This window comes from Emydura macquarii, unplaced genomic scaffold, assembly GCF_026122565.2.
Source record: "Emydura macquarii macquarii isolate MOO-44397 ecotype Brisbane River unplaced genomic scaffold, CSIRO-AGI_Emac_v2 contig_587, whole genome shotgun sequence".
In the NCBI taxonomy this organism is placed as follows: domain Eukaryota; kingdom Metazoa; phylum Chordata; order Testudines; family Chelidae; genus Emydura; species Emydura macquarii.
In genome coordinates this window covers 609,849-637,798 of record NW_027130724.1, presented here as the reverse complement: position 1 = coordinate 637,798, position 27,950 = coordinate 609,849, and the positions used below count along the sequence as shown (strand labels likewise).

Sequence of the window (27,950 nt, the reverse complement as noted above, 5' to 3'; positions counted from 1 at the left end):
GTGTGGCTGACATTCTGAATGATCCTTTTGCTGTTTCCACAGAGCCTTTAAAATTCTACAATGAATCGCTGGATGAGTCTCAGAGGGAGGCTGTTTTCTTCTCACTGGCACAGAGAGAACTTGCCATCATCCATGGACCACCCGGCACAGGCAAAACCACTACCGTGGTCGAGATAATACTTCAAGCTGTGCAGCAAGGCCTGAAAGTGAGTGACAGATGCCAGAGTCAGTAGGGACATGCTTATTTTGCTAACTAATCAGGCACATTGAGCTGTGGAGTTCATTATTGCTGCCCATCTCTGCTGCATTCCACTGCAGCTTCTGTGTTGACTCACATACCAGCTGAATTAGTCGAAGGAGCTGATATTTAAAAAAAAAAAAAAAAAAGTGTGTGTACACGCACCAGTGTTTGAGTGACAACACTGATTTATCGGGCAGCAGCTGACATGTTTTACTTCACCTACCACGTACACGTGAAAGCAGTGGCTTAAATTGCCTAGACACTATGATGATGGGTGCTCTAGCAATGCCTACATTTGTATTCTTTGTATTACAGAGGTACCCAGAGTTCCCACTTAAGACTGGAGCCCCATTGTGCTAGGTGCTGTGCATGCATAATAGTCTGAGAAAGTCTCTGCCCAAATTACACCAGTCAGCATAGTATGACTACCCACAAACATGAATGGTTTATTCTCACCCACCCACGGGAAGTAGGGAGGTGTTGTTTTCCTTGTTTTACACATGGAGAACTGAGGCACAGAAAGATAGAGACTTCCCCAACGTCTCACAGGAAATTGGTGGCAATTTCTAGCTGCAGGATCATCCTTCTCCCCCGGCTGGTGAAATGTCATATGTGTGGGCTGTGTGAAATGGGGACGGCTTTCCACATTGGCTCACTCAATATACACTGCTGTAAGTTTGATAAAACATGCTAGTTCTGAATACCTATGAAATGATGATTTTTGGCAAAAATACACATCCATCAGGAGCCAGAAAGCCAGCTCCCATCCTACTCTGGGCTTTTCTTGGCAATGTGAAGTCACTTGCATGGAACCCAGGAGAGGGGGCAGCATCGTCTTCAGAGGGCTGGGGCTTTGACACCTGGGAGAAAAGGGACCTAGCTACTTGAGCCAACCAGCCGTTAATTCTAATGCTAGTGCTGTTGCTATAGTGGGTGCATTTACATGTTGTCATTGTGTTGTTTGAGCATATAGGGTGACTGATCTTTGGAATCGAAGGCCTTGTCAACACCAGAGATTTGCCCCAGTTCTAGCCATTGGCTGGAACCAGGATAAGTTCATCTGGTGTAAGTAGCAGCTTCACCTGCCTGGACTATCGATTGCAAAGATGCAGGTATGTGGATGGCTGGAACTGGGGCAAATCCCAAGTGTACACAAGGCCTACATGAAGTCTTGAGACATGGACTGTAGGTAATTATTTAAAATCTTGCACTGTTTCATATTGTGTACATGTGTATTTCCAGCAATATTTTGAAGCTGCGGAGATTTAAACTGTCGCCTTTCCTCTTAGCTGCATGCATCAGTCTCCTCTTCCCTCCTCTCTGCACTGGTGACAGTATTGTTACTTTAAACACTCTTAATCAGAGGCTTTGCAGTTCTCAGCAGTTTAGTGTTTGAAGTTAATTAGCACTTTGTTTTCTCTCCAAGGTCCTGTGTTGTGCTCCCTCAAACATTGCGGTGGATAATCTGGTGGAAAGACTGGCTGGCTATAAGGAGAAGATACTGCGTCTTGGTCACCCCGCTCGTCTGCTGGAGTCCATCCAACATCATTCCCTGGATGCGGTCTTGGCCCGCGGAGATAATGCCCAAATAGTGGCGGATATCAGGAAGGATATTGACCAGGCATTCGTAGGTGTCCCATTCCACTGTTAACATACTTACTCTCTAGATAATATTTATATTGCAGACAGTGCTATAGGTTGATATTGATGTGCACCAAAATGTCACTCTTACAGCTTTTATGACTTTTTCCTACTTTAAATGCGCTCACGTGGGCAGCTATATAATATAGCATCACACCCCTCATTTTGTTGAGATCAAATGTAGGAAACAAATCCAAAATTTATTACAAATCAGTTGTAGTGCAGGCATCTTAAAATGATACTTTGAATAATCCTGCATTTCAGCTGTGAGTATCCTACATCCATAAAAGTGAGACCTGGTGATGACTTTGGATCTATGCTGGGGACATGAGTGGCATGTATAGGATTCATAGGGGCTGGAGGTTTCTCTTTGCTCAGATGCAGATCATCACAAGGCAGTGAAGGGTTAAAAGTAATGCACTGTGGAAAATTGTCTGTGTAATCTGTTTACTACAGGTCTAAAACTAAAAATCTTTAGCTGCCTTTTCCATAAGGCTGTCCCTCATGACTGCTGTGCTTTGCGTGCCAAAAGAACACTTAGTATTAATGAATCCATTTCCATCTTTCAGACACTGAGACCCTGACATGAGCTGTTTTTGCAGTGTTCCTTAGATTTCTCATGAGAGAATATATTCATGATTAGAGCCTGTTTTCTTCTCTCCTGTGGGAATAGAGAGGCTGTGGGGTCTTGGGGACAGGGCAAAGGTCTGAGAGCCCTGGGTTCTATCCTTGACTCTGCTGTGTGACATTGGGCATATCACTTCCTCTCTTCAGAGTTTCCACAGTTGGAAAATGGGACTAATGACACCCATACCTCTCCTGGATTAAGAGCTATGAGAACTTTGGGTGACAAGCTCTGTATAAGAGTGAAATATTCTTACCATGTTTTGGTTGGCAGGGGGCCTTTCAGGATTTCCTCACTTCTGCCCAATTCCCACTCAGTGGCATAATGGCCTCCTTCTTCCTGGCCATGGAGGGCTGGTTGTGGCTCCAGCTATGACTCACCAACACAAATTAGCATACTGACCACAGGAGGCATGTGCAGCATACTTCTCTGGTCTCAGCATGCTGCTGCTAACCCCTGTTGGCCCAAGGAGTGAGTGAGTGGGATACTCATGTGGCAGCATGTTGTAATGCTATCCAATCAAGGACCACACCCATGTGGATATTGAGTGTCCATGTGTTGATGAGATCTTTGACCTGCTGACAAAGTGAAAGGCACCAAAGCATAGCGCTTCTAAAATAACTAGCACATCCTCCCTTCTGCGAATTGTCAATGGTTGTGGTTGTCTCCTTGCATGTCACCACTGTAGTCCATTTAGTTGGATGTTATGTTATGCACTTTGAAAAGCTACAGCCCACTCACAGCGCTGAGTTATCCAGTGCCTTTTTATCATTTGGATACTTTCTAAAAGAGAGAAGATAGAATTAAAGGTATGAATAGTCCAAAGGGTTGGTAATGGGATATTTAGTTGTCCACGTTTAGGTCGCTGGTTCAAACACAGTCCAAGGCCAGTTGCTACTATTCAGTTTATATTTGTGAAGTGCTGGCGGTGCATTTGGTGCTAGTTAGTTGTGGTCTCTGTGAAAGGGCTAGGCGGTTTCCAGGTGTCCATATCGGCACAGGCAACAGCTTTGTTGACAGACTCAGCAGAAAGGTCAGGGACTGAATGGAGATGGAGAAGACTGAATGTCCATGTTACAGCCTTATTCAGTCAGCTGGAGTTGCTCCGTTGACGGGAGTGGGCCTTTACTGCTAGAGCTGGTCCAGCTGGATCATGATTGAGACATAGTGGCAGGGCAGTGCAGGCAAGTATGTGCTGTAACTGCCTGTGCTCTGTGGCTAGATACTGCAGCTCCCCGGCGGTCAGTCAGGCACCTTTCTCCAGAACTACCTTTTACACCGAAAAGGCAGAGAAACAGTCACATCATTACATAACTTCAGAATGATAGTTGTGGTTGCCCTGATACATCCTCCCGCTTCCTCCTCCCTCTCCGAAGAAATACTAGGAGAGCTACCAGAAATGTCATTACTTTTAATGTAATCATTTTTAACTTAATTTAGAACGTGGCACTATTTTAATTGGCATAAAATATTTCAGTGCAATCTCAATAACACACTGTGCTGGAAGATATTTCCTTCTCACACAGCAAAACACCTGAGCTATCCTCATATCTCAGCACACAACACATCGTGTCATGTCTGCCTAAATCTGTTATCCAGTGCACCCATGGCTAATCAGTCCTTCTCTTCCTCTTTATCCTCTGTATTCCCTTAGAGAATGGCTCCTTTGAACATCTCCACTAGCAGCTAAAATTTGCAACTGTGAAGTGAAAACATCCAAGACAATTTTTTATACAACTGCTCTCCCTCCTCACCCTTCCCAATAAAATGCTGACATTTGCCAGTAATTTTCTAGCAAAGCTGGAGGGTTTTGCTCCAAAGCAGAAGACTTTTCAGACTTTCTTTGCAAGGCTGGAGATGGGGAAACACATTTTTACTAAATAGATGGTGCAGATTGACCGTGGTTTGTGGATCCATAATCATTCATCTGCAGCCATTGCTACGGCAGCAGCTTATTTAAGTTTTTCAATTGAGGCTATTCATCATTCTGCATTTCTGTTGCTGCCTTTGAGCAGATTTGCAGTACAAGCAGCTGAGAGCTAGAAAGGAGCCTCACTTGGTGGGCAGGTCTCCGGGGAGCTTTTTCTCTCAGGTTCCTGCAGGTCGACATTGGAGCAGGAAAAGACTTTGTTCTATGGACAGATGAATAAGTGTCCATGGTCAGGGGATCTGTACAGTAAAATGAATGGGTTTCCTGGAGCTACAGTGTTTCCCTTAGCATCTGCTTTAACAAATAGACTTAGGTTGTTTTCACATCTCTAAATCGTGGGTTTTGATTGTGTTTTAAGTCATTTCACATCTTTCCAATTTGCAGGTAATTTTTTCCTCCTTTAACTTTGCTTCCTTAGGGGTAGGTTGAGGAAATGGGAAATTCTGACTGACAAGCCCCTTGGCTGTCCTGATTCCCCATGGCAAAATGGAAACTAGGGGGAAAATGGGTACTAGGATTTCTCCTCTGCTTCCTCTTGTGAAAATGGATGAGTTAATGAACTGTGTTCCAAAATGGCTGCTGAAGGGAGGAATTTAAAGGGGGCATATGCTTAATCCTTGAAATGCAGAATTAGCAAGAAGATATTTTAAGGCCCACTGATTGGATCACATGGCAGTGAATTTGATTTCCCCCGGGTTTCTCTCACTGAAGAACAATGCTCCAGATTTACGTTCTCCTGTTCTCCCTCAGATTGAGTCATGGTGCAAGAGCAGCATGATATTGGGCAGCGTTCAAATCGCTCTACTTTGGAACTGACATGGAAGCTGAGGGGGCTGCCTTGTCCTTCCCCTGGTATCACAGCAGGCCAGTCTTGGCCTCTTCAGAAGAAATCTGAATGGAAAACACTGCGAGTGGTCAAACAGGAATGTTTGAAAATAAACAGGATGCCATAATGAGGCTGCATCAGTGATATTCCAGATGCTTTCTTGCCCCCTCACTCACAGTCTTTTCACCTCGGTCTCATTTCATCTGCCCTTCTTACCTTTCCTTTTCACCCCTAATTCTTCTCTCCCTGGCCTTGTCCCCTTCACCCTGTCCCTTCCTTATTCTCTCCATTTAGCTAATCCCCTTCTGACAAACCCCCATCCCTCCAAAAAAACCCAACAAAAACCCATGGAATTAATGTTTGCAAATCACCACTCTTCTTGCATGTTCTGTCCCTTTCCCCTTCCTTTTGTGTGCCTTGTCTATTTGGACTGTAAGCTCATTGGGATAGGGACTGTCTGTTATTCCGTTTGTACCATGCCTGGCACAATATGGCACTGATCTTGATTGGTCCTTTAGCACTGCCGTAATAAATAACTTTTTGATGAATACACATAACAGCACCGATTTTATGTGTAGGAGATAAAACCAATGATAATAGCACAGAGCAGCAAACAGAACTCTATTACTATACGCTGTGTACTCCAAAGGGTTCCTTGGGGCCCTTCTACCACACTTACCCCATTGCCTCAGCCCTGTGACACTGCAGCTGGCTCCCCCGACTGCTTTCTGTGCTCAGATCCAAACCGCTCTCCATGTCCTAATGGAAGCAGCAGGTTTCAAGGTACAGTTACTCCACTTAGTCCATTTACTATCAGTTTTTAGTTATAGTTAGGATCCTTATGCAGAGCAAACTGTAAACATGGATTTACTGAGGCCATAGATTTTCCCATTTCCCCTCTGCTTCCTGCTGTTCTGCAAGAAACATGATTGGTATCTGTCTGTCTTAGCCATTTACAGCATCAGTCAGCATAGTATCGATAGTCAAATCCGGGTTTGCTCTTCACCCACTCCATTGCATATCAAACAACTTACGGCAGCAGTTTGGGTGAGTAGAGTTTTGTAGCCTTTCCAGCTTTCTAATAAGTTTTGTCCACCAGGAAGATAAAACAGTTCCAAAGTTGTTTTCCATTTGGGAGAGCATAATTGCTGAGAGAGGTTGGTGCCCTTCCAAGATTAATTGCAGTGGCAGGCGGCTTTGCCAATCCTTCACAACCACCAAAGATCAGCCATGGATATTTGCACTTCTGGTTTATTTTTCAAATAGGTGTAAGTTTAAAAAAAAATACTCTACTAAAAATACATTCTAAATCATGTATAAAAGTTTAAAGGCAGTTAAGTGTAAAGCTGCTGCTTAGGTTAGATGAGTGCAAATAACTCATTTAGCTTTACTGTATGAAAGATACATTGGAGCTTTTGAATCTGTCCTGAGTAAGGGGCAGCTCATAGCTGCAGTGCCCTATAAGTAGAGCAGAGAACAGAGTGTTACTCTGCTGGTCTCCTCCTTGTGGTAGGAAAGGAGTAAGGGCTGCAGAAATGAGTAACAGAGATTAGTTAGGGCAGATCAGGATTAGGCTGTGGATCATGTCTTAAGGTTCTAGACTCCACGTCTACACTAGAGAGCTTACAGCAGCACAGCTGTTACCAATACAGCTATGTCGCTGTAGGATCCCTCAAGCAGCTGTTCCTTGTTGACGGGAGACAGCTGTCCTGTCGGCATTATAAAATCACCTCCACCAGTGGCGGTAGCTATTTCGGTGGGAGAGCTTCTCCTGCCGACATAGTACAATCCACAGCAGTGCTTCTGTCGGTGTAACTTATATTGCTCAGGAGTGTGTTTTTTTCACACCCCTTAGTGATATAAGTTATACAAGATAAGATATATATAAGATATAAGTGGTAGTGTAGACATGGACTTAGTCACATGATAATAATGGGAATAAGGGTTTTAGGGTTGAAGTCATAAAGCCTATAGAGCAATCTTTCATTCACAGCACTTCATTAAAAAAACAAAATTTGGTAAATTGCACTCCTACCAGAGATTCTGCTGCTTTGATTAGTAAATGGGCTACTAAAAATTTCCTCTGACAGTTCCTTGGACTATAGGCTGGGGTTTTTTTTCATCTTGGTTTTGATTTCCATTGTGCAGACAAAAACCAAAAGGACCCAAGACAAGGGGGAGAGAAGCCATTTCCGAAATGAGATTAAGGCACTCAGAAAGGAGCTGAAGGAGCGAGAAGAAACTGCTATGACTGACATTCTTACCCGAGCGAACGTTGTTCTCGCAACAAATACAGGTTAGACATACTGTTTCTTCTTTTGCCTTTAGAAATGTTAAGATCAGATTAGCTATGATTATAGAGAAGGTTGTTTGACACAGCTTTTTAGCTTCATCAGAGGCTCCATGTAGCTTGGAGGGATTCTTACAGCTAGTCTCTTAGTATAAGCAATGCCAATATACTTCTGTCTGGTCATGTACTTTGCTGTTAGAATCACTTAGGGTATATCTAAGCTGCAGTTGGAGGTGTGATTGTATGTAAACATGCCCAAACTAGCATTGATTCAGTTGGTGCAAGTACCAGTAGCAGTGCAGCCATGGCAGCATGGACTCTAGCTCGGACTAGCTGCCTGAGTAAGTACCCAAGGTCTTGTGTGGGCTTCTACAAGCCCATACTGAAGCCCATACTGCTCTTACTTCACTGCTATTGGTACTCATGCTAGCTAGAGCAGTAATACTCAGACTGAGGCTTGGGAGACACAAGTGGCTCTTTAACGTGTTTACTCCAACTCTTTGCAGCACATGATATTAAGACACTGTGATTAGATTGGTTAATAATTAAAGTTCTTAACCAATCAGGATGCTTTTACTATATTATTAGCCAATTGTAGAATATCGGTCAGTTGTTTCGCTCTGAGAATAATATATATATATAAAAATAATAAATGAAACAGTGAATTCACACTACTGTGGCTCTTTTGGGTAATGTTGATTGCTAATTTAGCTCCTGAACCACAGAGGTCTGAGTATCACTGAGCTAGAGTAGAGCTCGCTCTGTTATGTCTACACATGGTGCAGTCATACCTCTGATTGCAGAGTTGACACGCTTAGATAACCACACTATGTGTAATTTAGTATCGCGCAGTGTGGTGGGACTGTATGCTCTGTAGTGCCCATGCATACCCAGGATGGATAGGATTCTCAGAACTCCTTTCTCTGGTTTTTTCAATTTTAATCTACTTCAGTGGTTCTCAATCTTTTCCCTCTGGAGACCCTCCTCCCTTCTGTCGATAACCCCCATACCATTGAGGAATATAAGAACAGCAGGATAGTTGCAGCTCCCTAACACCTGCTGGGATTGTGACATGCAAATTGAGAATCTTAATCTAATTTATTTGTATTATCTTCCTTTTTATTATATTTGCTGTTGATCAAACAGAGTAGCACTAAACCTTCCTACATACGCTCGCTCTCTCTCTCTGACAATATTTATTATTTAGCATGTAAGCTCTTTTGGGCAGGGACTGTCCCTTACTACGTGTTTGTACAGGGCCCAGCACAATGAAGGCCTGATGCCATTTGAGGTCTCGAGGTGCTACAGCAAGACATAGAATAAATAATAATGTTGCCCCAGTGTGATGACAGTTTTATGTGACAAAGCAATTAACGCTCCCATATAAAAGTAATAAAATATTCTGTGAAAAATAACATTCGCAAATATTTCATGACCTAGTTGCAAACATAGATATCTCCATTGTTTAAAAAAATAAAATATTTTTAAACAAACAAAACCCTGACATGGCCTTAACGCATTTTAAATTGTATTGTTTATACAGCATTGTGAGCATACAGGGCACTTTACAGACCTATAAAAGACAGGACCATGCTCTGAGAGGCTTACCAATGGACTGGAATGAGTTCATTAATAATGGTAGGTCAGAGGCAGAAATAGAGACAGCATTGAAAGAGGAATCAGTATTGGAAGCAGAGCTGAGCAAATAGTGGTGCAGGGCTGGGAAGATTCACATATAATTATTTTGTTAAATCAAAAGCTGTTTTCACTTCTGTTCCATGACCCTTTTGTGTTCACTTTCCACAAACATTCCAACTTCAGTAATATGAATACTCTTGAAAAGTGAATTTTCAACTTGAATATTCATCAAAAATGAATTTGGCAGCCTTTGCTTGTAAAATTTGCACTTCTCATGGTGCTTAAACGGCCAGCGCAGTATGAACTAGGAATTGTATTTTCAATGAGTAACATTTGTAGTTTGAAATTTAACATTGTGCTAGTTAGGTCCATAAGTCACATAGTATTGTTTCTGATTCCTTATATGGATGATTTATGTAACTGACCAACATAGTGAAAATTTTGAATGGAGCATTCATTTGTACTTGAAACAATATATGCAGTGTTTGTTTAGTTTCTTAAGTCACCCAATTAGGGAACATAAATAATACCATGTGACTTACAGAAGTAACCTAGGTACTGATCATGAAGAGTACTTATGCATATGCTTATTTTTAAGCACATAAGCAGTTCCATTGAAGTCAACAGGACTACTCACATGAAACTTAAGCACCTACTAAAGTGCTTTGCTGGATCAGGGCCCAACACATCAAGAAATGCAACCTGCAATTATTTGAAGAAAATTGTGAATAATTTCAAATAACAAATATACTCAGGAATTTCACAGTATGGCCATGGACAATTCACTAATCAGAAAAACCCTCATGAACTCCTTGAAATAAGTTTTTAGGGACATAGTCACTCAGTTCTAGCTGTAACTCTGTGTGACAGAAGTGGGACTTAGTGATAATCTCACTCTGCCATTCAGCTGTGGTTTTCTCTGCAGACTCATGCATCCCTGCTGGCTTGCTGGCTAGTTTTGAAGTCTAAATAACTTGGCTTTGTCAAAAGACCTTTACAAAACAAACAAACAAACAAACATACATAAAAACAATCCAATGTAGCCTTGATTTCACAAAGCTCGGTTACCCACAGCATTGGTAAAACTGCAACCTTGGGGGACATAGGTGACCTTTAGTTAAGTGGAGATCAATAAATTAGAGTCTTGCTGTATGACTAGAGTGGAGTGGCCCCTGTCTACCTGCACAATTGTCAAATCTTTCGTTACGTGGGTCTTTTTTGGAGGGGGCTTGGAGCCTGGCAAAATATCAAATACCAGGTGCAAATTATATGTCCTGTGTATTTATATTTGGTAAATATATTCTAGAAAATTTTGCCTAAGAAAAAGAAATTGCATTTAGGCTGACAAACTGTAGCTTGTATTATGTATGTCTGATCTGATCCAAAACTGTACAGACAGACAGTGTGGTTTATAACGCAAGAACTAAATCATCCCTAACGTGAGCTGTATTCATCAGCTCTATGATAGTACAAGATGTTTTATAAACCAATCTTTCCCTTTATGAATTTACTCTGAATAACAAATGTGTGACAGGTTCCTACGTTTTTCTCTCTCCTTCTTCACCCCCTTTTCACCCACTTTCATTTCACCAACATTTTCAGAGCCTCTCAAATCTAGAGCTCTGAGCAAGGGATGTGTTAATTTCATTTAATATTTGGATTGTAGTTGTATCTAGAGACCCTGATTTAAGGGTTGGGGGCCCCCACTGTGCTAGGCACTTTACACACTCAATGAAAAGACAGTCGCTGCCCTAAATAATCTTATCTGGTCTGTTACACCACAAATGTTCCAAGGAGTCTTTGTGCAGCCTTGTTGGTGGAATTGTTATTCCTAATTATGCCATAATATATTGAGAGGACAGGTAGGTTAGACAAAGCCTGTTCAGTTTAAGGCCAGAAATTTTTTCCCCCTTAAAGTATTCCATAGTATGTCATTAATAAAGGCAAATCTCAAATCTATTTCCCTTCTTGCTTTGGTTCTTTGATGTAGAGGGCAGAAGGAAAGAGGGTGTTCATACGTGCTTTTGCTCTGCTCCTGCTTTGGTGAGATAATGGAACATATTGTTCTGTGGTTTTAATTATCTGTTTTTGTTGTTGTTTTCAAGACTCTCAAGAGGTCTTTGGGTGTGGGTGCCAAAGTAAAAAGTGTAGGAAGAAACTGGCAAATAGCAAGTCCTTTTTTTCCCCCCTCCCCTCATGGACTGCAGATTTGAAATTGTGAATTTCTGCAGAGAACCACCATCTTTGTTACCTGCCTTTAACAGCAATTAATTTGTATGGGTTTTTTTAATAGGTTGGTTTGTGCTTTTATTCTCATCTACCAAGATGTGTTAATTCTCCTTTTGATTAGGAGCTTCCTCTGATGGTCCACTGAAGTTACTTCCTGAAAATCACTTTGATCTGGTGGTGATAGATGAATGTGCTCAGGCACTAGAAGCGAGCTGCTGGATACCTCTGCTGAAGGCCAGAAAGTGTATCCTGGCTGGGGATCACAAACAGCTGCCTCCTACAATTGTATCTCACAAGTAAGAAGCATTTCACAGCTTTAGAATCTCCCACTAATTATTCAGGCAGATGTTGATAAACATCACAAAGATTCATGGAAGACAGCATTTCTTTAGAATGAACTGTTTGGTGTGTATACTACACTGGCTGAATTTAATACACATTCATAGTTACATTACAGCAACTTTAACTACGGTCCCTTATTAAAGATTAATGTGTATACTTTGCAGCAGGCTCTTTCGTTACATGGTGAGACAACACCAGGTAATTTTACGTGCTGTTGACCAAATAATGTAATACAAAGGCATTACACTTTTTGTATTATCTTAGCTGCATGTATATGGAGCATCTTGTGTTGATGTATGAATACTGTATGACCAAGTAAAAAAGGACTTGTAAAATGGTGGCAGGATCTGTGACTTTGCTTTAGGGGTGGAATGGTCTTCTGCTGAATTAATCTCTTAGAAGATGTTTGAAGTGTGCATTAAACTGCTGAGTAAATTCTGTTGACTCATTATGGCAGTGCAGTTTGCTAATTCCACCCAGATGTAGGCTATGTACACATTACAGCTTACATTGGTATAAATTATGTCATTCAAGGGTGTGAATTAGCCACCCCACTGAATGAGATAAATTACGCCAACATCAGTGTCAGTGTGGAAAGCGCTATGTTGGCGGGAATGCTTCTCCCACCGACATACCTACCACCGCTCATGGGGGCTGGAGTAATTAAGTCAACGCGAGAGCTCTCTCCCGTTGGCTTAGAGCATCTGCACTAGCAGCACTACAGCAGCATAGCTGCAAGCTCTGTAGTTTAGTCTAGCCGTAGGCATGACTCTCTGGTCAGAACTAGGGGCAGTGACATGGAAATCCTGCAGGAAACTTGAAAGAGCCAGGCTTGTAAGGAAAAGTTTATGTGAGGATTATTGTTTGAATTACCAGTAAATGTAAATCCCAGGAATCCGATAAATTTGACTTCATATGATATGTATAGACCTCATTTGGAGCTGGGTGGAAAATCTGCTCAGAGGACCTCCTTTTAATACAAGTAGTACGTGCAAAAGGGAAGAATTTATGGTTGCTTTGGCAGCTTTAACTTTGAATTCCCAGACATTTTTATGTGGGTATGTCTACACTGCTGGGGCTGTGCAGTTGCTGCAGGATCAATTCCGTGGGATTCGATTGAGCAGGCTGTGGAGACCTGCTCAGTCGATCCCGGAAGTGCTCTCTGGTCGATGCCATAAATCCACCCCGGTGAAAAGCGTAAGGCTGCGTTGACTGGAGGGCATTTTCCATTGGCGCAGTGCAGTGGGGACGCCGCGGTAAGTGAGAGTTAGTAAGTTGATGGGAGATACACAAGATACGCAAGCTACATAGTGTAAAACTGTGTATCTCCCGTCAACAGCTGCTGGCAGTGTAGACCAGGCCTGTGATAATAATCTGTCCATTCATTGCATTTACCTGGGGTTTATATATAATACGTATGAGATCTTGAAAAGAAAAGAAAGAACAAAGAGCAAGTCAGTCTGATCTAGGAAGTAGAAAGTGACCAGAGAAGGAAGAGGAGGATCTGTGTAGAGTGTCGGTTACAAATTGGCTATCTGAAATGTGGGATTGGCATAGCGATCAATAGAAAGAAGAACTGGAGGCCTTTTAGGGGAAAGAGAACCACAGACAGCAGCTAGACATTTTGGAGGGGGTGGGGAGCTGGTTAGGAGAATGAAAGGAACAGAGGGTGGATATAGTTTCTTGGGTTTATAATGATGGCATGCTCCTGTATTCATGTGTGTTAAGGCCCCAAGTAATCAAAACACTTGCGTGCTTAAAGTTATGCACCTGCTTAAATTGGTGTCTGTTCAGCAAAGCACTCATGCACATGCCTCACTGTTAGCATATCAATAGTCCCATTATGCTTAAAATAAAGCATCTCCTTAAGTGTTTTGAGGGAATGGGACCTTAATCAGCAGTTGAATGGGATTAATCTAAAGCCCTATATAGTCAATTGGAGTCTTTCGAATGACTTCAGTGTGTTTTGGATTAGGGACAGGTGCTAATAACAGAAATCATGGGAATACAGTGTGAGATGAGCTGATGCTGTCCATTCCCCCATCCTGCTCCATCAGAGGGTCAAACTTTTCCTTTTCACAACTGTAACAGACACTTGCCTGCATCTTTCCATCAATCAACAGTCAGGTTCCAAAGGATTTAATTTATGCTTGGCTTTTTTCGTTGGGTTGAGTATTTGTTATGAATTACTGCTGGTTTATTAAAAATTAGGTCTAATTTATGGATCTCTTCCCTGAGAGCCCCAAATCACTGGCAGAAATTGGTTTTTTTAATATCCTTTCCCAACGTTGATTTCCTGCATGCTGCTTCCTAGATTGTGTATTGTTAAATTCACTCATTTTAGCATGTGAGTCTTAATTTGGTTTTATGCCAGTGTATTTTTATTAAAATCTTCCGAGTGGCATAAATCTTTGTCACTTCAAAATAAAAGTGTTAACATAGGAAAGTTATTTAGACTTTCGATAACATTGACAAAGATGTTGTGACTGTCTTTATACAAGCAGGTCAACATTTTCAGAAATAGGAACCTAATGTTAGGTTTCCCAGTTCATAATTCAGCACTGAAGGTTGGATTTTCTAAAGGAACAAGGGGCACAAGTCCCACTGATTTCAAGCTGCAAATCCTGATAGAGGAGTATAGTTTGGCGGACGCTTTTCAGCTATTGTGAGTTGTGGAGCTTCTAGTGTATTGGAAAGAGGAGTTGGAAATAGAGAACTAACAACTGCTGTATATAACGGCACCGTTTCTCATGTGCTAGTGTCAGTACCAACACAACAGGCAGAACCAAGAATAGAACCCAAGTCTCCGGACTTTCAGCCCGGATGGGTAGTTTTCAAATGTTTTCATGTTGCAGATCACTTACGGTAAGGATCCTCTCATAGACCCAACCTCCTACTCCCAGTCTTACACCTTCCCTGTGGCTGGGTTACATGAAAAAATAATAAGGCAGTTTGAAGGAGACAAGATAAAGCTGAACTGCCTTTAAAAGGTACATCTGTTTGGGAGTATTCCCCATATTTTATACCTGTGCTGCTCACTTTGCTCCCATCTGTCCCTTGGACCTTGCCTCTCACAACCCCCCCCCCCCCTTTGATCCCTGAGCCCTAATATTACTGACATCCTTTATGCTCCCTTTACACAGTCATGCGACTGCCAGTGCCAAGAGCCTTCTCCAGCTCTGACAGGAGAGATCTTTCCACCTCATCAAGACTATCTATTTGCAAATCCCCTTGGAAATTTGTATTTGCTCCCTTGCCTGGATGTCTTAATGTCTCTCCCCCTCTGCTTTGAGTTTTTTGTTTAATTTTGCAATGAATCCCTCACAATTTTAACTCTTTTTCCCCCTCCTGGCCCTGTGTTATGATGTTTAATTTCCCCCTCCTGGCCCATGTTAAGATGTTTAATTTTTTCTCTCTCCATCAGTTGAGCTATTCTGCTAATTAGTTGTTGCGAAGTCTCCAAGTGCCAAGCTGTTGACTTTTATGTAAAGGGAGTTTTGTGGCATCTTCATGCATTTTTTAAAGCTCTTACTGTACAAATAATTGGACTCTTCAAGAATAAGAAAGAGAAGGGATGTGTGGAAGCCACATATCTGGCTTTTCAACCTTGATGGTATCCTTGTAAACAACTCTGCAGTAAAATCTGTGGTGATATCAGCTTCTTATGGACCAATATCCAGGTCCTCTGAATTAGAAGCATTAGCACTATTTGGATGCCGTGATACATAGTATCCCTCTTTAGGTTGAGTAGATTGAAAATAGAGCAGAGAGAATGTGTCTCCAAATCAATATTAACAGATTTACATCTCTCAAGTTACCAGTAAATTATGCTCCAAGGAGCTTACTATATTGAACAAAATCATTATTAAAGGCATCAGCAGTACTTGGTAGCTCTGTAACCCACTAGCCGTTCAGACAGGATACCAACCATGAGCTTGAGCTTGCACCCAGGAGTATAGCTGCTGGTGCAATGAGTCGCATTGACTTCAGCCTGCTTGGAGGAATTGTGAGATGCCAGGGTCTCCAGTGCCAGTACCATGGAGACTATTCTTCTACATTTCATATATTATTATTTGTACTATGGTAGCACTGACAGGCTCCAACCAAGATCAGAGCCCCATTGTGCAAGGTGCTGTACTGCTATAACGTTCTTCTTGTGCTGTCACTAATGTGCCACTCAGGTCAAGGCAAAGTTCACTGTTCCATCATCTGGAGAATCAGTGTTCCACTCAAATCTCGGCATTGCTTGCAAAGCAGTTGAATCTACAGACTGCTAGACTCCATATCAGTTTGCTAAAAATGAGATGTAGAAGGGGATGCAAAGAACCTCATGTTAAAAAAAAAAATACTGAACTAGTGTTGTCTGATTTTACTGGAGATGTATCTGTGTAATGCTGAATATTTCTTTTAAATGCCCTCTCTTTTAAAATGTTCTATCATTATAGATTTTTAAAAGCCCTTGTCAGCATTTGTTTGTAAAGGATAAAGATGTGAGTAGAGTCCAGTAGCTATATTGGATTAGCTGACAGAGATTGGATTCATAACCATCCTAGTTAAATGCAAAAGCTAATACATTTGGAGCACAATTATATTATTTTGAAGCCTGATGAAAAGAACCTATTTAAAACATCTGATTTTTTTTTTCAAATCTACTAGAAAAAAATAATTAGTTCTTTCCCTTTGTAAATCTGAGGCTCTAGTATAGGATTTAATTGTAATAAGTGAGCAGAAATGTAGGCTTAATGAAATATGTAAGCATCATGACCCAGGTTGCACTTTCTGGCACTGCCCCCTTTTGCAGTACAAATAAGCCTCAGTCCTGGGAGTATTGCTTGTACCTAAGAGCTACACAGTTCCTACAGAAGGACATTAGATATATACAAGATGGTTATCATAATGTATGGAATCAGCCCGACTTAAGCAGGAAGCCTTTACAGCTACAGACACAAACAAACAGGCTTCCACACAGCTTGTGTTCCAGCTTTGTCTCCACTGCTTATCAGGGATCATTTCCTCTCTGGAACACTATATAGCACACAGAAGCAATAGATATCATTACAGCTATTGCCATCTATTTCATCCCCCTACAGGCTGTACAGTACATGTTCTAGTGCTTTCTCCAGTTGAAATTTAAGGGCTAGATTTTGACTCTGACTGCACAAAAGTTAGGGAAGTCAGACCCCTTTCTTATGCCCCAGCACGGTCTACCTGGACTTTGGCTCTGGGTATAGAGGAGCAAGTGGATGGAAAATGGGTAGAGTCTTTCCTCTATTCCCCACAACATGCCAGCCTGTTGAGCTTAGTTTGTATAGAAATAGGTAGTAATTTACTGCAAGGATAGGCCAGGAAATTATTACCCTTGGGGAGCATGGAGGCAGAATACGACTCCTAGAGCCTTTGTTCCTTCTCTGTACTGCTTCTGGGTTTACATAACAGTGCACTGCTGTTGACATATGGACATATGGGGCTATGTCCTTGAGAAACTATCTAGTCCTAAGCGTTTGAAACACTGCAGTTCCCACAACTTCCTATAAGACCATTTCCCAGTTTAGGGCCCACTCCAAAGCCCACTGAAGTCAATGTAAAGAGTCTCATTGACTTCAGTGAACTTTGGATGAGTGCCATAATGCATCTCATTGTCAAGATGTTTCCTGATATTTATCCTAAATATTTGCTTTTTCATTTCATTACAGTCCATTACTCCTAGTTACGCTCTTGAAATACTTGCAGATACTGTAATTATCATATTCCTTCCTCCTGGTGTAGCTTAGATAAACTTAGACGTATTTAGCTCTTCTAATCATTTGTCATTAGTCAATCTGCATCTTTCTGCCACTGAGCTGCCATAAAAGCATCACAGTGTTACAGCAGAAGTCTTCCTGCTCAGATATATGATGAATTTTCATGTGGCATCCAAACAAATTTACTTCCATTTAATCACTGACTACCAAATATCGGGCCTTAATTTTCTGTGGCTAGCCACTACAGACCCAAACAATAAGTTGCACCATCTGTTTTATTGCAGTTGTATATCTTATTTCTGCAGTGATTTAAAAGGAAAATAATTGTGGGGAGGGAACCATTACAGTACATTAAATAGCATGCCTATCTTCAGAGCAATTTCAGAAATCTCTTAATGATACAGCACAATATAATATAAAATGCCAGTGCATGAATTTGATGATACCATGAGAGATCTAATCCTGACGCATGAATGTTGCTAAAGATGCGCAAAGTATGCGAAAGCGTTTTACAGACATCAGAGAGTTAAGCCCTCTTTATGTGTGCAAAAACTGTTACAAATGGGGAAACCGAGGCCCAGAGAGGGTAAGTGACAAGCTCAGGATTACACAGTGAGAGTCAGGTGCTGAACCAGGAATCAAGCCCAGATTGCCTGCCTTACAGTGCTGTGTCTTAGTGACAAGACCATCTTTCCTTATATAGCCAGCAAATGAAAATGTCTTGGCTAAAAGCTTTTAACGGTATTTGATCTTACAGATAATAGTACAAGAGTGAAGAGAGGAAACCATGGCTTGATCCTTTCATCAGACCCCAAGTAGTGTCGCTTTTAAAAATGTAAATGTAAATTCAATAACTCCTATTTATTCCTGGAAGTAATAATGATCCCTTTCAGGGCCAGTCCATAATATGGTTGGGGGGGTAGGCCATGGCACCCCTCCTTGGCTAGGAAACTCACTAGTGGTAAATTCAAAGAACTTCTTTCAGGGGCTGGCTGATGAGGGCTTACCTGTGTAAGAACAGCAGCAAGCAGCGGTGGCCTCTTTGATCCATTCTCCAGTGCTTCAGACTCTCCGTACTCATTGTTCTCTATCAGTCACACGATGCCTTCATCCAGAACAACAGGACACCTGAGGATTGTACAGGCTGTATCCCATTATTCTCTTCTGAGATGGAACAGAGTAAGTGCCAGAAAAAGCACACAGCAAGTACAGTCAGGAAATAAAGGACAATTTAAACAACTGAAATGGCAGTGGGCAATTGAATAGGCCCAGAATATATGCATCATGGCTGGAGAACTGAAATTTGGCTCAATAGTTTTCCTCCTCTAAACGCTGTCACTGGATCTTCATTTACAAGAATAGTATAAGCAGTTAAGGCCTTACTTCTGTGTTTTAACCTCAAAATGGCACCTCCAACAGCTAAAGGAATGGATCACTAGAAGCGTCTTTTTTTCTCTCCATCAGTGTTCGTTGCAATGCAGCGATGTCACCATTTCTTTCTGACCTTGCTAAAGTTATTCCTGCCTTTGTGCCCTCCCAATTTGATTGCTTTAATGTCCTCTACAGGAGGTACCTTTGAAGGCCAATCAAAAGCTGCCCCGACAGCGCTTGCTGGTGTTAATCACATGCATGCTCCAAAGATTTCCCTGGCTTCTGATTGACTTCCAAATGCAATTCAAGGCATGGATAGTTTTAAAAATCCATTTAAAAATCAAGTGATGATAAAAAGTGACTTTTAATAGAATGAGGAAAATAAAAGTAAATAAAAATGGCTGGGGAGAGAGACAGTTTTTGTGTGTCTTTCAAAACCTGGAACTAACAAAGCATGTGCCTTGTCATCCTGTAGGCTGCTTGGCTTGCACATTGTATCCCTTCCCTCCCCAAATAATGTAATGCCGCCCTGCTGTCAGAACTTCTCTAAACAACTTTCTAATCAATCTGTTATTCGTGGTGACTGGATTATCTATGTCACTATCCATACTGTAGTTTTGCTGTTTCACACCTGCTTCGACGTGGGGAAGCTGGGTTGGAGAAAGCAGTGCTAGAGTCATGCTCTTTTTTTTTAGGAGCCAAAAAGGTGTCTTGTGGTACTTTAGGTACTTCTAATGCTTGTGTCCTGGCACTTCGTAAGTGCTGCATTCACCCCTGATCCTCAGCTGTTCGTGCCTTGAAAACTGCAGGCAGGAGAACATATGGTTGCAAATTCCAGTGTTTTACCAAGAGACTGTTCCTAATAAGAAATCTTTTTATTTTCAATCAAGAAAGGCTGGAAAGGTTCCAGTCTGTCGCCCTATAAGTCTAGTCCCAGCCATCCAGAGAAGGATCAACAACCAACTGAGCTGCAGCGATCATCTTTTGAAAGGCATAAGAAGTAAAGCTCCCAGAAAAGTGCATTGAAGGCCTAACACAGCCTGCGTCAGCCTAAAGCATCAATTTAAAACCCATCTCGTCTAAACATTTTTATTCCCTGTGGTGTTTAGTTCCTTGATTAAATCCCTTCACGGGGACATGATGTGTGGCTAACAGTCAGGTATTGATGAATAAGTGAAAATTTGATTAAAGATGCAATTTAAAATGAGATTGTTTTCAGGAAAGTGATTGTATTATGGACCGTGTATGTAGCTATTCCTCATAGGACATCCATGTTCTCAGGGACTTCCACTGAGAAGTCAAAAGACCAAGGCCAAGAGAATAAACTGGTTTTGGGTCCCTCAGTATTTCAGTGCTCAGCATGTTTTAACCTCCCTCCCCCTTAATTCTGCAGGGAAATTCTGCGAGTGGAATCTTAATGCCCTTCATCATGATGCGTCTCTTATATGCAAGTATGATGTGTGCATGTTGGCAGGGCACAAGCTGAGTTCAATTACTTTGAATGACTTTAGCTGCATGTTTCCTGACTTCCTCATTTTTAAGTGTGACCTTAACTTTGACTTGATTTGTGTGTTTTAAGAGAACTACGTTTTCCCCCTAAAGACTTTCGGTCTTAAGTAATTGATCCTTTCAACCTTAACTCCATGTATGCCTGGCTTTACCTCTGCAGCATCCCCATGTGGCCCATCAGGGCATGACTCATGCCGCCTCAAGTCTCTGCTTGTAGGTCACTGGCTCGCCCAGGTGCAAGGTCATGATGCTTTAGCCTCATGGCCAAGGCACACGTCAGTCCAGCCCCTTTCAGCGTGTCAAGGTCCAAAGAAAACCAAGAACAAAATACCACGGTTCAAAACAGGGTGGTCCGACAAACCTTTGGTGGGACCCTGCCCTTCTGTTCAGGGCTTGTCTTCAAACAGTCCTTGTTTCCAGCAGTCCCCCAGGGGCTGGGTGTCCCTTCCAGCAGGAGGCATGTCCAGTCAGTAAGCTAGTTGAGTCTATGGGTGGGCAGCTAGGCTTCTCTCACACCAGAAGCAGATCTCTACTCTCTTTCCTGATCAGCCCTGAACTGAGCTACGTCGCCTCCTTTTAACTCCCCACTCCATTCCTGGCATTTGTTCCAGAGGTACTGGGATGGAGCTGTTTGGATCCATGGGCTATTTTTAACCCTCTCTTGGCAAGTTTGGGTCTATCTGCCCCATCACACAATGTTTAATGACTTTTTTGGTGTGGAAATCATACAGAGTAACCAATTGTACGGTGAAACAATAGCAAATTTTATTAGCAGGTGAAAGATTTCTAAGTGGCTTAATATCCTCATTCTTAATACACCCCCTACACACACAATATACACACCCCAGATGCACACAGACCAGCTGCTCTGGCTATAGTTACACCCCAGGGCTACAGACTCATTTTCACAAGCTTAATTTTCTCAAGCCCCCCTGCAGTTCTGCCCCTGCAGCCCATTTCTGACCCCCCATTGCATATACAGGACTTTGGAAACAGTGCTCTTAATATATAGATAGGGTTTGTATTTCAGAGGATAGGGCAAGTTCCTTGCCTGATATAAAAAAAGAGATTTTATTGCATATATTCCATGGGGTCATCTTTAGACGTGATCCTTGGTTCACTTATTAGATTTGTAAGGAATTTGTCAACTGAGTGAGGGGACGATATCCTCTTTGTTCGGAAGGACTCCAATCTGTTAACTCATTACATCCAGTTGAACCTGTCAGTGATGTATCAAAGGGTATTGTTACATGGCTCTTCTGGAGCAGCATGCCAAATTCCCTGAACCAGTGCCACTCACTCTTGATTTGCCTGACCTGGCTAATGCAGCCAGCAGCTTCCTAGCATAGACCTGGAGTCCACATCTCTATAAGTGGCTTGTTTTTTTAATAGCCGTGGCAGATATTCAGAGGGTTGGGAGGGCCAGGGTGTTGGTAATGAGAATCTTGAGTGTTTTTACCTCTGTGCCACTGGTCAAATCCAGGTTGTAAGTAAGCAAAAGTTGCTCCCAGCTGATGACTCTCTGGTGGCCTGTGTGAAGCTAGTTGGTCCCAGTCCAGTTTCTCGTGGACAGGTATCCACTTTACAGTTAGCACTGATGGCTGTCCTTGTTGGTAGACTCTAAGAACTGAATGTGAATGGAAAACAGCAGTCTCTCACCCCTGGAGGTGGCATTGCCCAGGTAAGATTGGCTCAACAGAGTAGAAAAGCTTGGAATCTTATTTCCAGGCCTGTTAGGTGGATCCAGGGCCTTATTCTGATTGACATCACAACTCCTTTACCCTGCCAGAGCAGGGTAAAGAGGCCTTAGTATCAGTTAGAATCAAGACCTTCAGACTCCTGAGCTCTAAAACCAGCACCTTTCATCAGCACTAAAATCACTGTGCGTATGGGATGGTCTGCATTTGGAAATTTACCAAAATAATTGTTCTAGAATAATTATTACAGAACAGTTATTCTGGAATATCTTCCCATGTAGACATTCTCATTCTGAAATAAGAGTATCCACACAGGGGCATATACTGAAATAATTATTCTACAATAGCTATTTCAGTACATTTACAAGTGTAGGCAAGCTCTAACATATATCAAAATTAAACCACACTCTGTAGACAAACAACTTGATTCACATGACCCCTACAGGCAACAGGAAGGGGATTATCTCACTTCTCCTAGGTGATAATGATGCCTTTTACTTCTTACTAAGAGTTAATTGGCCCTACTATTGCTAGGCCCAAAGCAATCAATAGTGGAGTCTACTGAGATCAGAGTCTATCCAACTTGATTCTGCTTTCTGTACGTCACTCGCCATAGGTTTTCTTTGTTGTTTATTGTTCAACCAGCTCAGCCATTGCTGCTTCTCTTCCTGCTTGCCTCAGGGCGAAGCTAACAATTTTCAGGACCGCAGCAGGGCAGAGGGGAAGATAAAGGATAAAGCCGTGAGTTACTTCCCCCATTCAGTTCTGCCCCTGGAACGGAAGATCATTTCAGTCCAGTCATTCCATTTGTTCCTAAATCGGCACCTGACCCCCCAGAATCCCCCCAACCCATTGCTTGCATTGTTCATGCCAAGGTTTTGATTTTTTTTTATACTGAGTACCAAAAATGTTGCTTTTTCTTTGCTGGTCATTTACACAGTTCTGGCAATAAAATTACTACCTGGCTAGAAGGCTGCCTCTGGGTGTGTGCACTCACCATTCACCTTAGATGGGTGAAGTGAGGTGACTTCCATATCCACCTTGACTCTCCATCACAGCGTTCTGGTTTATGGAATTCAGAGCATTGGAAAAGACTTCGGTAGTTGATACATGTGTCAGCCCTGAAGCCATCCCACTGGAGAAGACTGAGGAGGTTGTCTCTGCTGTTGGAGGGAGCTGAACTGTGTTGGAGGTTTAGTCCTACCAAGTCTGAAAGATCCAATGGTATAATTGCAGGGCAATGCATGTCATCTCTTTGTCAGCGGTAGCAAGGAAGTGTCAGTTGTATGGTACTGTAGTGTGACGTAGAATATCCTCCTGGGTCCTGCAGGCAATCAGAGTATACCATACAGCATAACATTTCTTTTGCTTCCTTCCCCCACCCAACTTTCCCGTTGCTTCTATGGCTGCAAATATTGATAATGGTCATAAAAGTAGGGAGTCCTTTTAAAAATCTAGCCACTGTATTTGTCTCTGACCTCCTGTGGTAGTGAGTTCCACAGGCTAACTATTGATAATGTAAAGAAGTTGTTTCTTCAGCTTGTTCTAAATGTGGGCCCTTTTAATTTCAAAGGGCTTCTCCTGATACCATAATATGCAACTGGGCAAGAAGGAGAATCTGGTCATATTTCACTGTAAACCCTTTCCTGAACAAGGAAGTCTCCCTGACTCTTCTCCTTTGCAGTTGTAATTAATCTGAAATCTCTCATTGTATGTAAATCTTGCCATGTTTTTAATACGAGGTGACCAGTCCGTGCTACAGAAGAGGAAGTGCATTATTGTTTCATTTAATGAAATAATATCTTCTGAATGATCTTCTGTCCGTTTTTTAATTTCACACCTCTTGTGTGTTTAAACAGCTGGGCGAAAGCTTTACAGAGTTATCCCCTGTTGTTATTATATAGTAGTAATAGTATTGTAGCATCTAGAAGACCCTGTCATGGGCCAGAACCTCATTGTACTAGTAGGTGCTGTACAAGAACAGGGCTAAAAGACAGTCTCTGCACTGAAGATTTTACAGTCTATGCACAGTGGCTCTAGATCTTTTTCGACAGAGTGCTGCAAGGTCAGAATGCATTGCAGCAGAGAGGCAGAAATAGATACTAGTCACAGAACCATGTGGAGTTAAGTTTTGTATAAGAGAATTTAAAATGAAAATTAGAAAAAACAGCCAGCATAGTGGAAGCAGTGACTGAGTATAAAACAAGTATGTACAGAGGTAGTATTGTCTATGGTTAGGGTTTGGGACTGGGTCTCTGGGTTCTAGAGGCCCTAATGGAGATCAGGGCCCCTAATCTAATAATTTTGGAAAGTCAGACAGAAGTCTGATGACTAAATTGATGGCACCCCTTTAACAATCCGTTCACAATCTCCTTAATGGACTTGTTCTCCTCTCCTATTCAGTTTATCTTGTTAATTATTATTTTGGTGCAGGGCTGCAGCGAAGGGTCTTTCTCTAAGCTTAATGGAGCGACTGATTCAGAAATATGGCGAGAGCATAGTGAAGATGCTGACTGTGCAATACCGAATGCATCAGACCATAATGCAGTGGGCCTCCACAGAAATGTACTGTGGTCGACTCACAGCTCATCCTTCCGTGGCACATCATTTACTGAAGTAAGTGGCTTGGCTCTTTTTTTAACCAGATTTCAGTGAGGAAGGGACATCATCAGTTAATGTTTATGAACGGTTAACAATTTTCCATCTGTCTGCAGTATCCTTTTGCTATTTCCGGCTCATTTTGTTCTTATTTAATTTAGCAAATATTGATTTTGTTTTCCCTTGTGCATCTTACAGAATAGAAACCCACAGGGTTATGCTCTGTTTTGTTATTAACAAATCCTCCTATGACTGGTTATACAGGAAGGCCTGATCTGTGGCCTCTCCAAGAAGAACTCCCCCGAACAGAGAGTTAAATATTTACTAGCTATAACATCTGTAGTGCTGTATCTATTGAAACAGATCTATACGTGGATTTTCAAAACTGGATTTTTTTAAACATGCTTGTTAGTTACTTTTTCAGTGTCTCCTTTTGGGGCCTGCTCCTGCTCCCACTGTAGTCAGTGGGAGTTTTTGTGATTGATTTCAGTGAGAGCAAGATAAGTATCTTAGGGAGTTATTGTTCTTTGGTTGCTTGATAGCATGTTTAGGCCCTGACCAAGATTGGGGCCTTGCTGTACTAGGCATTGGATATACTTTGTAAACTCTTTGGGAGCAGGGACCCTCTTTTTGTTCTGATTGTACCTCGCCTAACACAGTGGTGTCTTGGTCTATAAATGGGACTCCTACGTGTTACCACAATTAATTATAATATAATAATAAGAGACTGTCCCTATTTGAAAAGCTTACAACTTAAATAGACAAGACAGACAAAAGGTGGGAGAAAGGAAGTTTCATTACCCCCTTTTATAGATGGGGAACTAAGGCAAAGAAAGGTTATTGAATTGCCCAAGGTCACACAGGAGGTCTGTAATGCGGAGTGGGGAATTTAACTCAGAACTCTGAAATATCAGTCCAGTCCTTAATCACAGACCCGTGCTTTCTCTTAGTGAATGAGGTGGTTGTGTCTCTTCCAAGATGCACTAATATTTCTCAATATTTAATCAGCAGAAGTAGTTCTCAGTGTTTGTTCTGGTAGCACCCAAAGATCCCAATCCACATCATGATCCATTGTGCTGGGAACTGCATAAATGTAGAAAAGAGACAACCACTGCTTCTTAAGTCTTACAATCTAGGCTACGTCTACACTGCACACTTCTTTTGGCAGCGTAGAGCATGCGTACCCACATAGTCCCCCTCTAACATGGATATAATAGCAAGATAGACTGTAAGGCACAGCTTAGGCAAGTAAAGACATGCCTGAAGGCTATGGATATGTACCTGAGCACATACCTTACATGGCTCTCTACTAGTCCAAGCTGTTCCACCCCGTCTACACTGCTGTCCCATTGCTGGAGTCCTTCACCACTGCAGTGAAAGAGTCCAGTAGTGGGGAAAGGCTCTGCCAGCTCTCCACTGCCGGAGCCCTTCATCCACTACAGGAAAAGACTGACTGCTCCCCGGTACTGGAGCCCTTCTTCCACAGCAGGGAAAATCTCTGGCAACAGGGAGGTGCTCTGCGAACTCCTTGCTCCAGTGAAAGGCTCTGGCTGCTGGGAGCCGCTGAAGCCTTTTTCCATGTCTCCCCTCTGCCAGACCCTCACTGACACGTGGGCCACACGCCGCAGCGTAGATACAGTGTGCTTTTCTCTGCGGCGTGTAGCTACACATACAGTATGAGCCGCGGATGCTGCTGTGTTTTGTAGACATAACCTAATTAGACTGGAGCTTTTGCAGGGAACTCTTCACTGGAATGAAAGGGAGATCAAAGTTGCTCAGTAAGTTATTTTTCTTTTTTTTATGTGACACCACCTATCTAACAAGAGCTTTGAAAATCTCTGATTTCCCATTCGTTCCAGTAACAAACTAAATTCCCTATGTCCTAGGCTGCGTTCTCAGACTGTCAAGATGATACTCATCTTTGATGGTTAACTATTGCTTGTCTACTTAAGACCTCTTTTAACAATTGTAATGATTTCCTCTATTTCTGTGTAGTTTAGAGGAAGTGACTAGTGTTTCATTTAGAGTGCACGCTGACACAGACAAGTGTCTGCTTACACCCACCGCAATTGGTACTAATTGGTATTTTTAAAATTGCAGTCAGCACAGGTCTGTGGGTGAGGGTGACTAGGTGACACAAGGTTCCTTCTCTTGGGGCTGCAGAAGCACGAAATACACATTTAGTGCCTTAAATTTTTAGTGACTTTTTTTTAGCTAGATATTTGAAATGCAGAGAACATTTCCACCAGATTAAAACAGTTTTATGACAGATCACATTTTGGATTTGAATTACTTGAGAGATTATCTCACTACATAATACTCATGTTAGTGCCATGAAATATTGTTGGAGAATTGTATAAGCACAGCATGAAGGATGAAACTGTTATCACTAAGAAATGAGTTGTTACTGCAAATTAAGGAGGGTATTAACAATGCACTGAGGGTCTGAGCCAGCAACCAGTGCAGTCACTGGAAAGATTCCCACTCACTTCAGTAGACTCTGGATCAGACCCTTAAAAAGGAACCGCCCTTTTTCATCCGCACAGTTCATAGTACTGTAGGTCACATCCAAGTGTAAGTACAAATATAATTAGGCTGAGTAACAAAAGAATTTGAAGAGCAACTAGCAAAGGACACAAAAACTAGCAGCACAAATTCTTTTAAGTTCATCAGAAGCAGGATGCCTGCCAAACAAAGGGGCCACTGGACAATCAAGGAACACTCGAAGAAGACAAGCCCATTCAGAGAAGCTAAATGAGTTCTTTGCATTGGTCTTCACAGCAGAGGATGTGAGGGAGATTCCCAAGCCTGAGGCGTTCTTTTAGCTGATACAGCTGAGGAACTGTCCCAGACTGAGATGTTGATAGAGGAGGTTTTGGAACAAATTGATAAGTTAAACAGTAATAAGTCAGCAGGACCAGATGGTATCCACCCAAGAGTTCTGAAGAAACTCAGACATGAAACTCCAGAACTACTAACCGTGGTATATAACCTCTGGTTTAAATCAGCCTCTGCATCAGATGACTGGAGGGTTAATAATGTAACATCAAATTTTGAAAAAAGGCTCCAGAAGCGATCCTGGCAGTTACAGGCTGTAAGCCAAACTTCAGTATCAGACATACTGGTTGAAACTACAGTAAAGAATAGAATGATCAGACACATGGATGAACACAATATGTTGGGGAAGAGTCAACACAGCTTTTGTAAAGGGAAATCATCCCTCACCAATCTTTTAGAATTCTTTGCAGGGGTCAACAAGCATGTGGACAAGG

The 27,950-nt window shown here is 42.0% G+C and overlaps 1 protein-coding gene across 2 annotated transcripts in view; it reads left to right on the top strand.

Moving 5' to 3' along the window:
* The window catches only part of IGHMBP2 (immunoglobulin mu DNA binding protein 2), a 75,270-nt gene that overhangs the window by 22,125 nt on the left and 25,195 nt on the right, over positions 1-27,950 (top strand). The window contains exons 5-9 of one of the 2 annotated variants that reach the window (XM_067540451.1): positions 43-206; positions 1,668-1,868; positions 7,412-7,559; positions 11,542-11,716; positions 24,514-24,696. In XM_067540451.1, coding sequence (XP_067396552.1) covers positions 43-206; positions 1,668-1,868; positions 7,412-7,559; positions 11,542-11,716; positions 24,514-24,696 — 871 coding nt within the window. The remainder of the gene's footprint in view (positions 1-42; positions 207-1,667; positions 1,869-7,411; positions 7,560-11,541; positions 11,717-24,513; positions 24,697-27,950) is intronic. The other variant, XM_067540452.1, reaches the window with a different exon arrangement.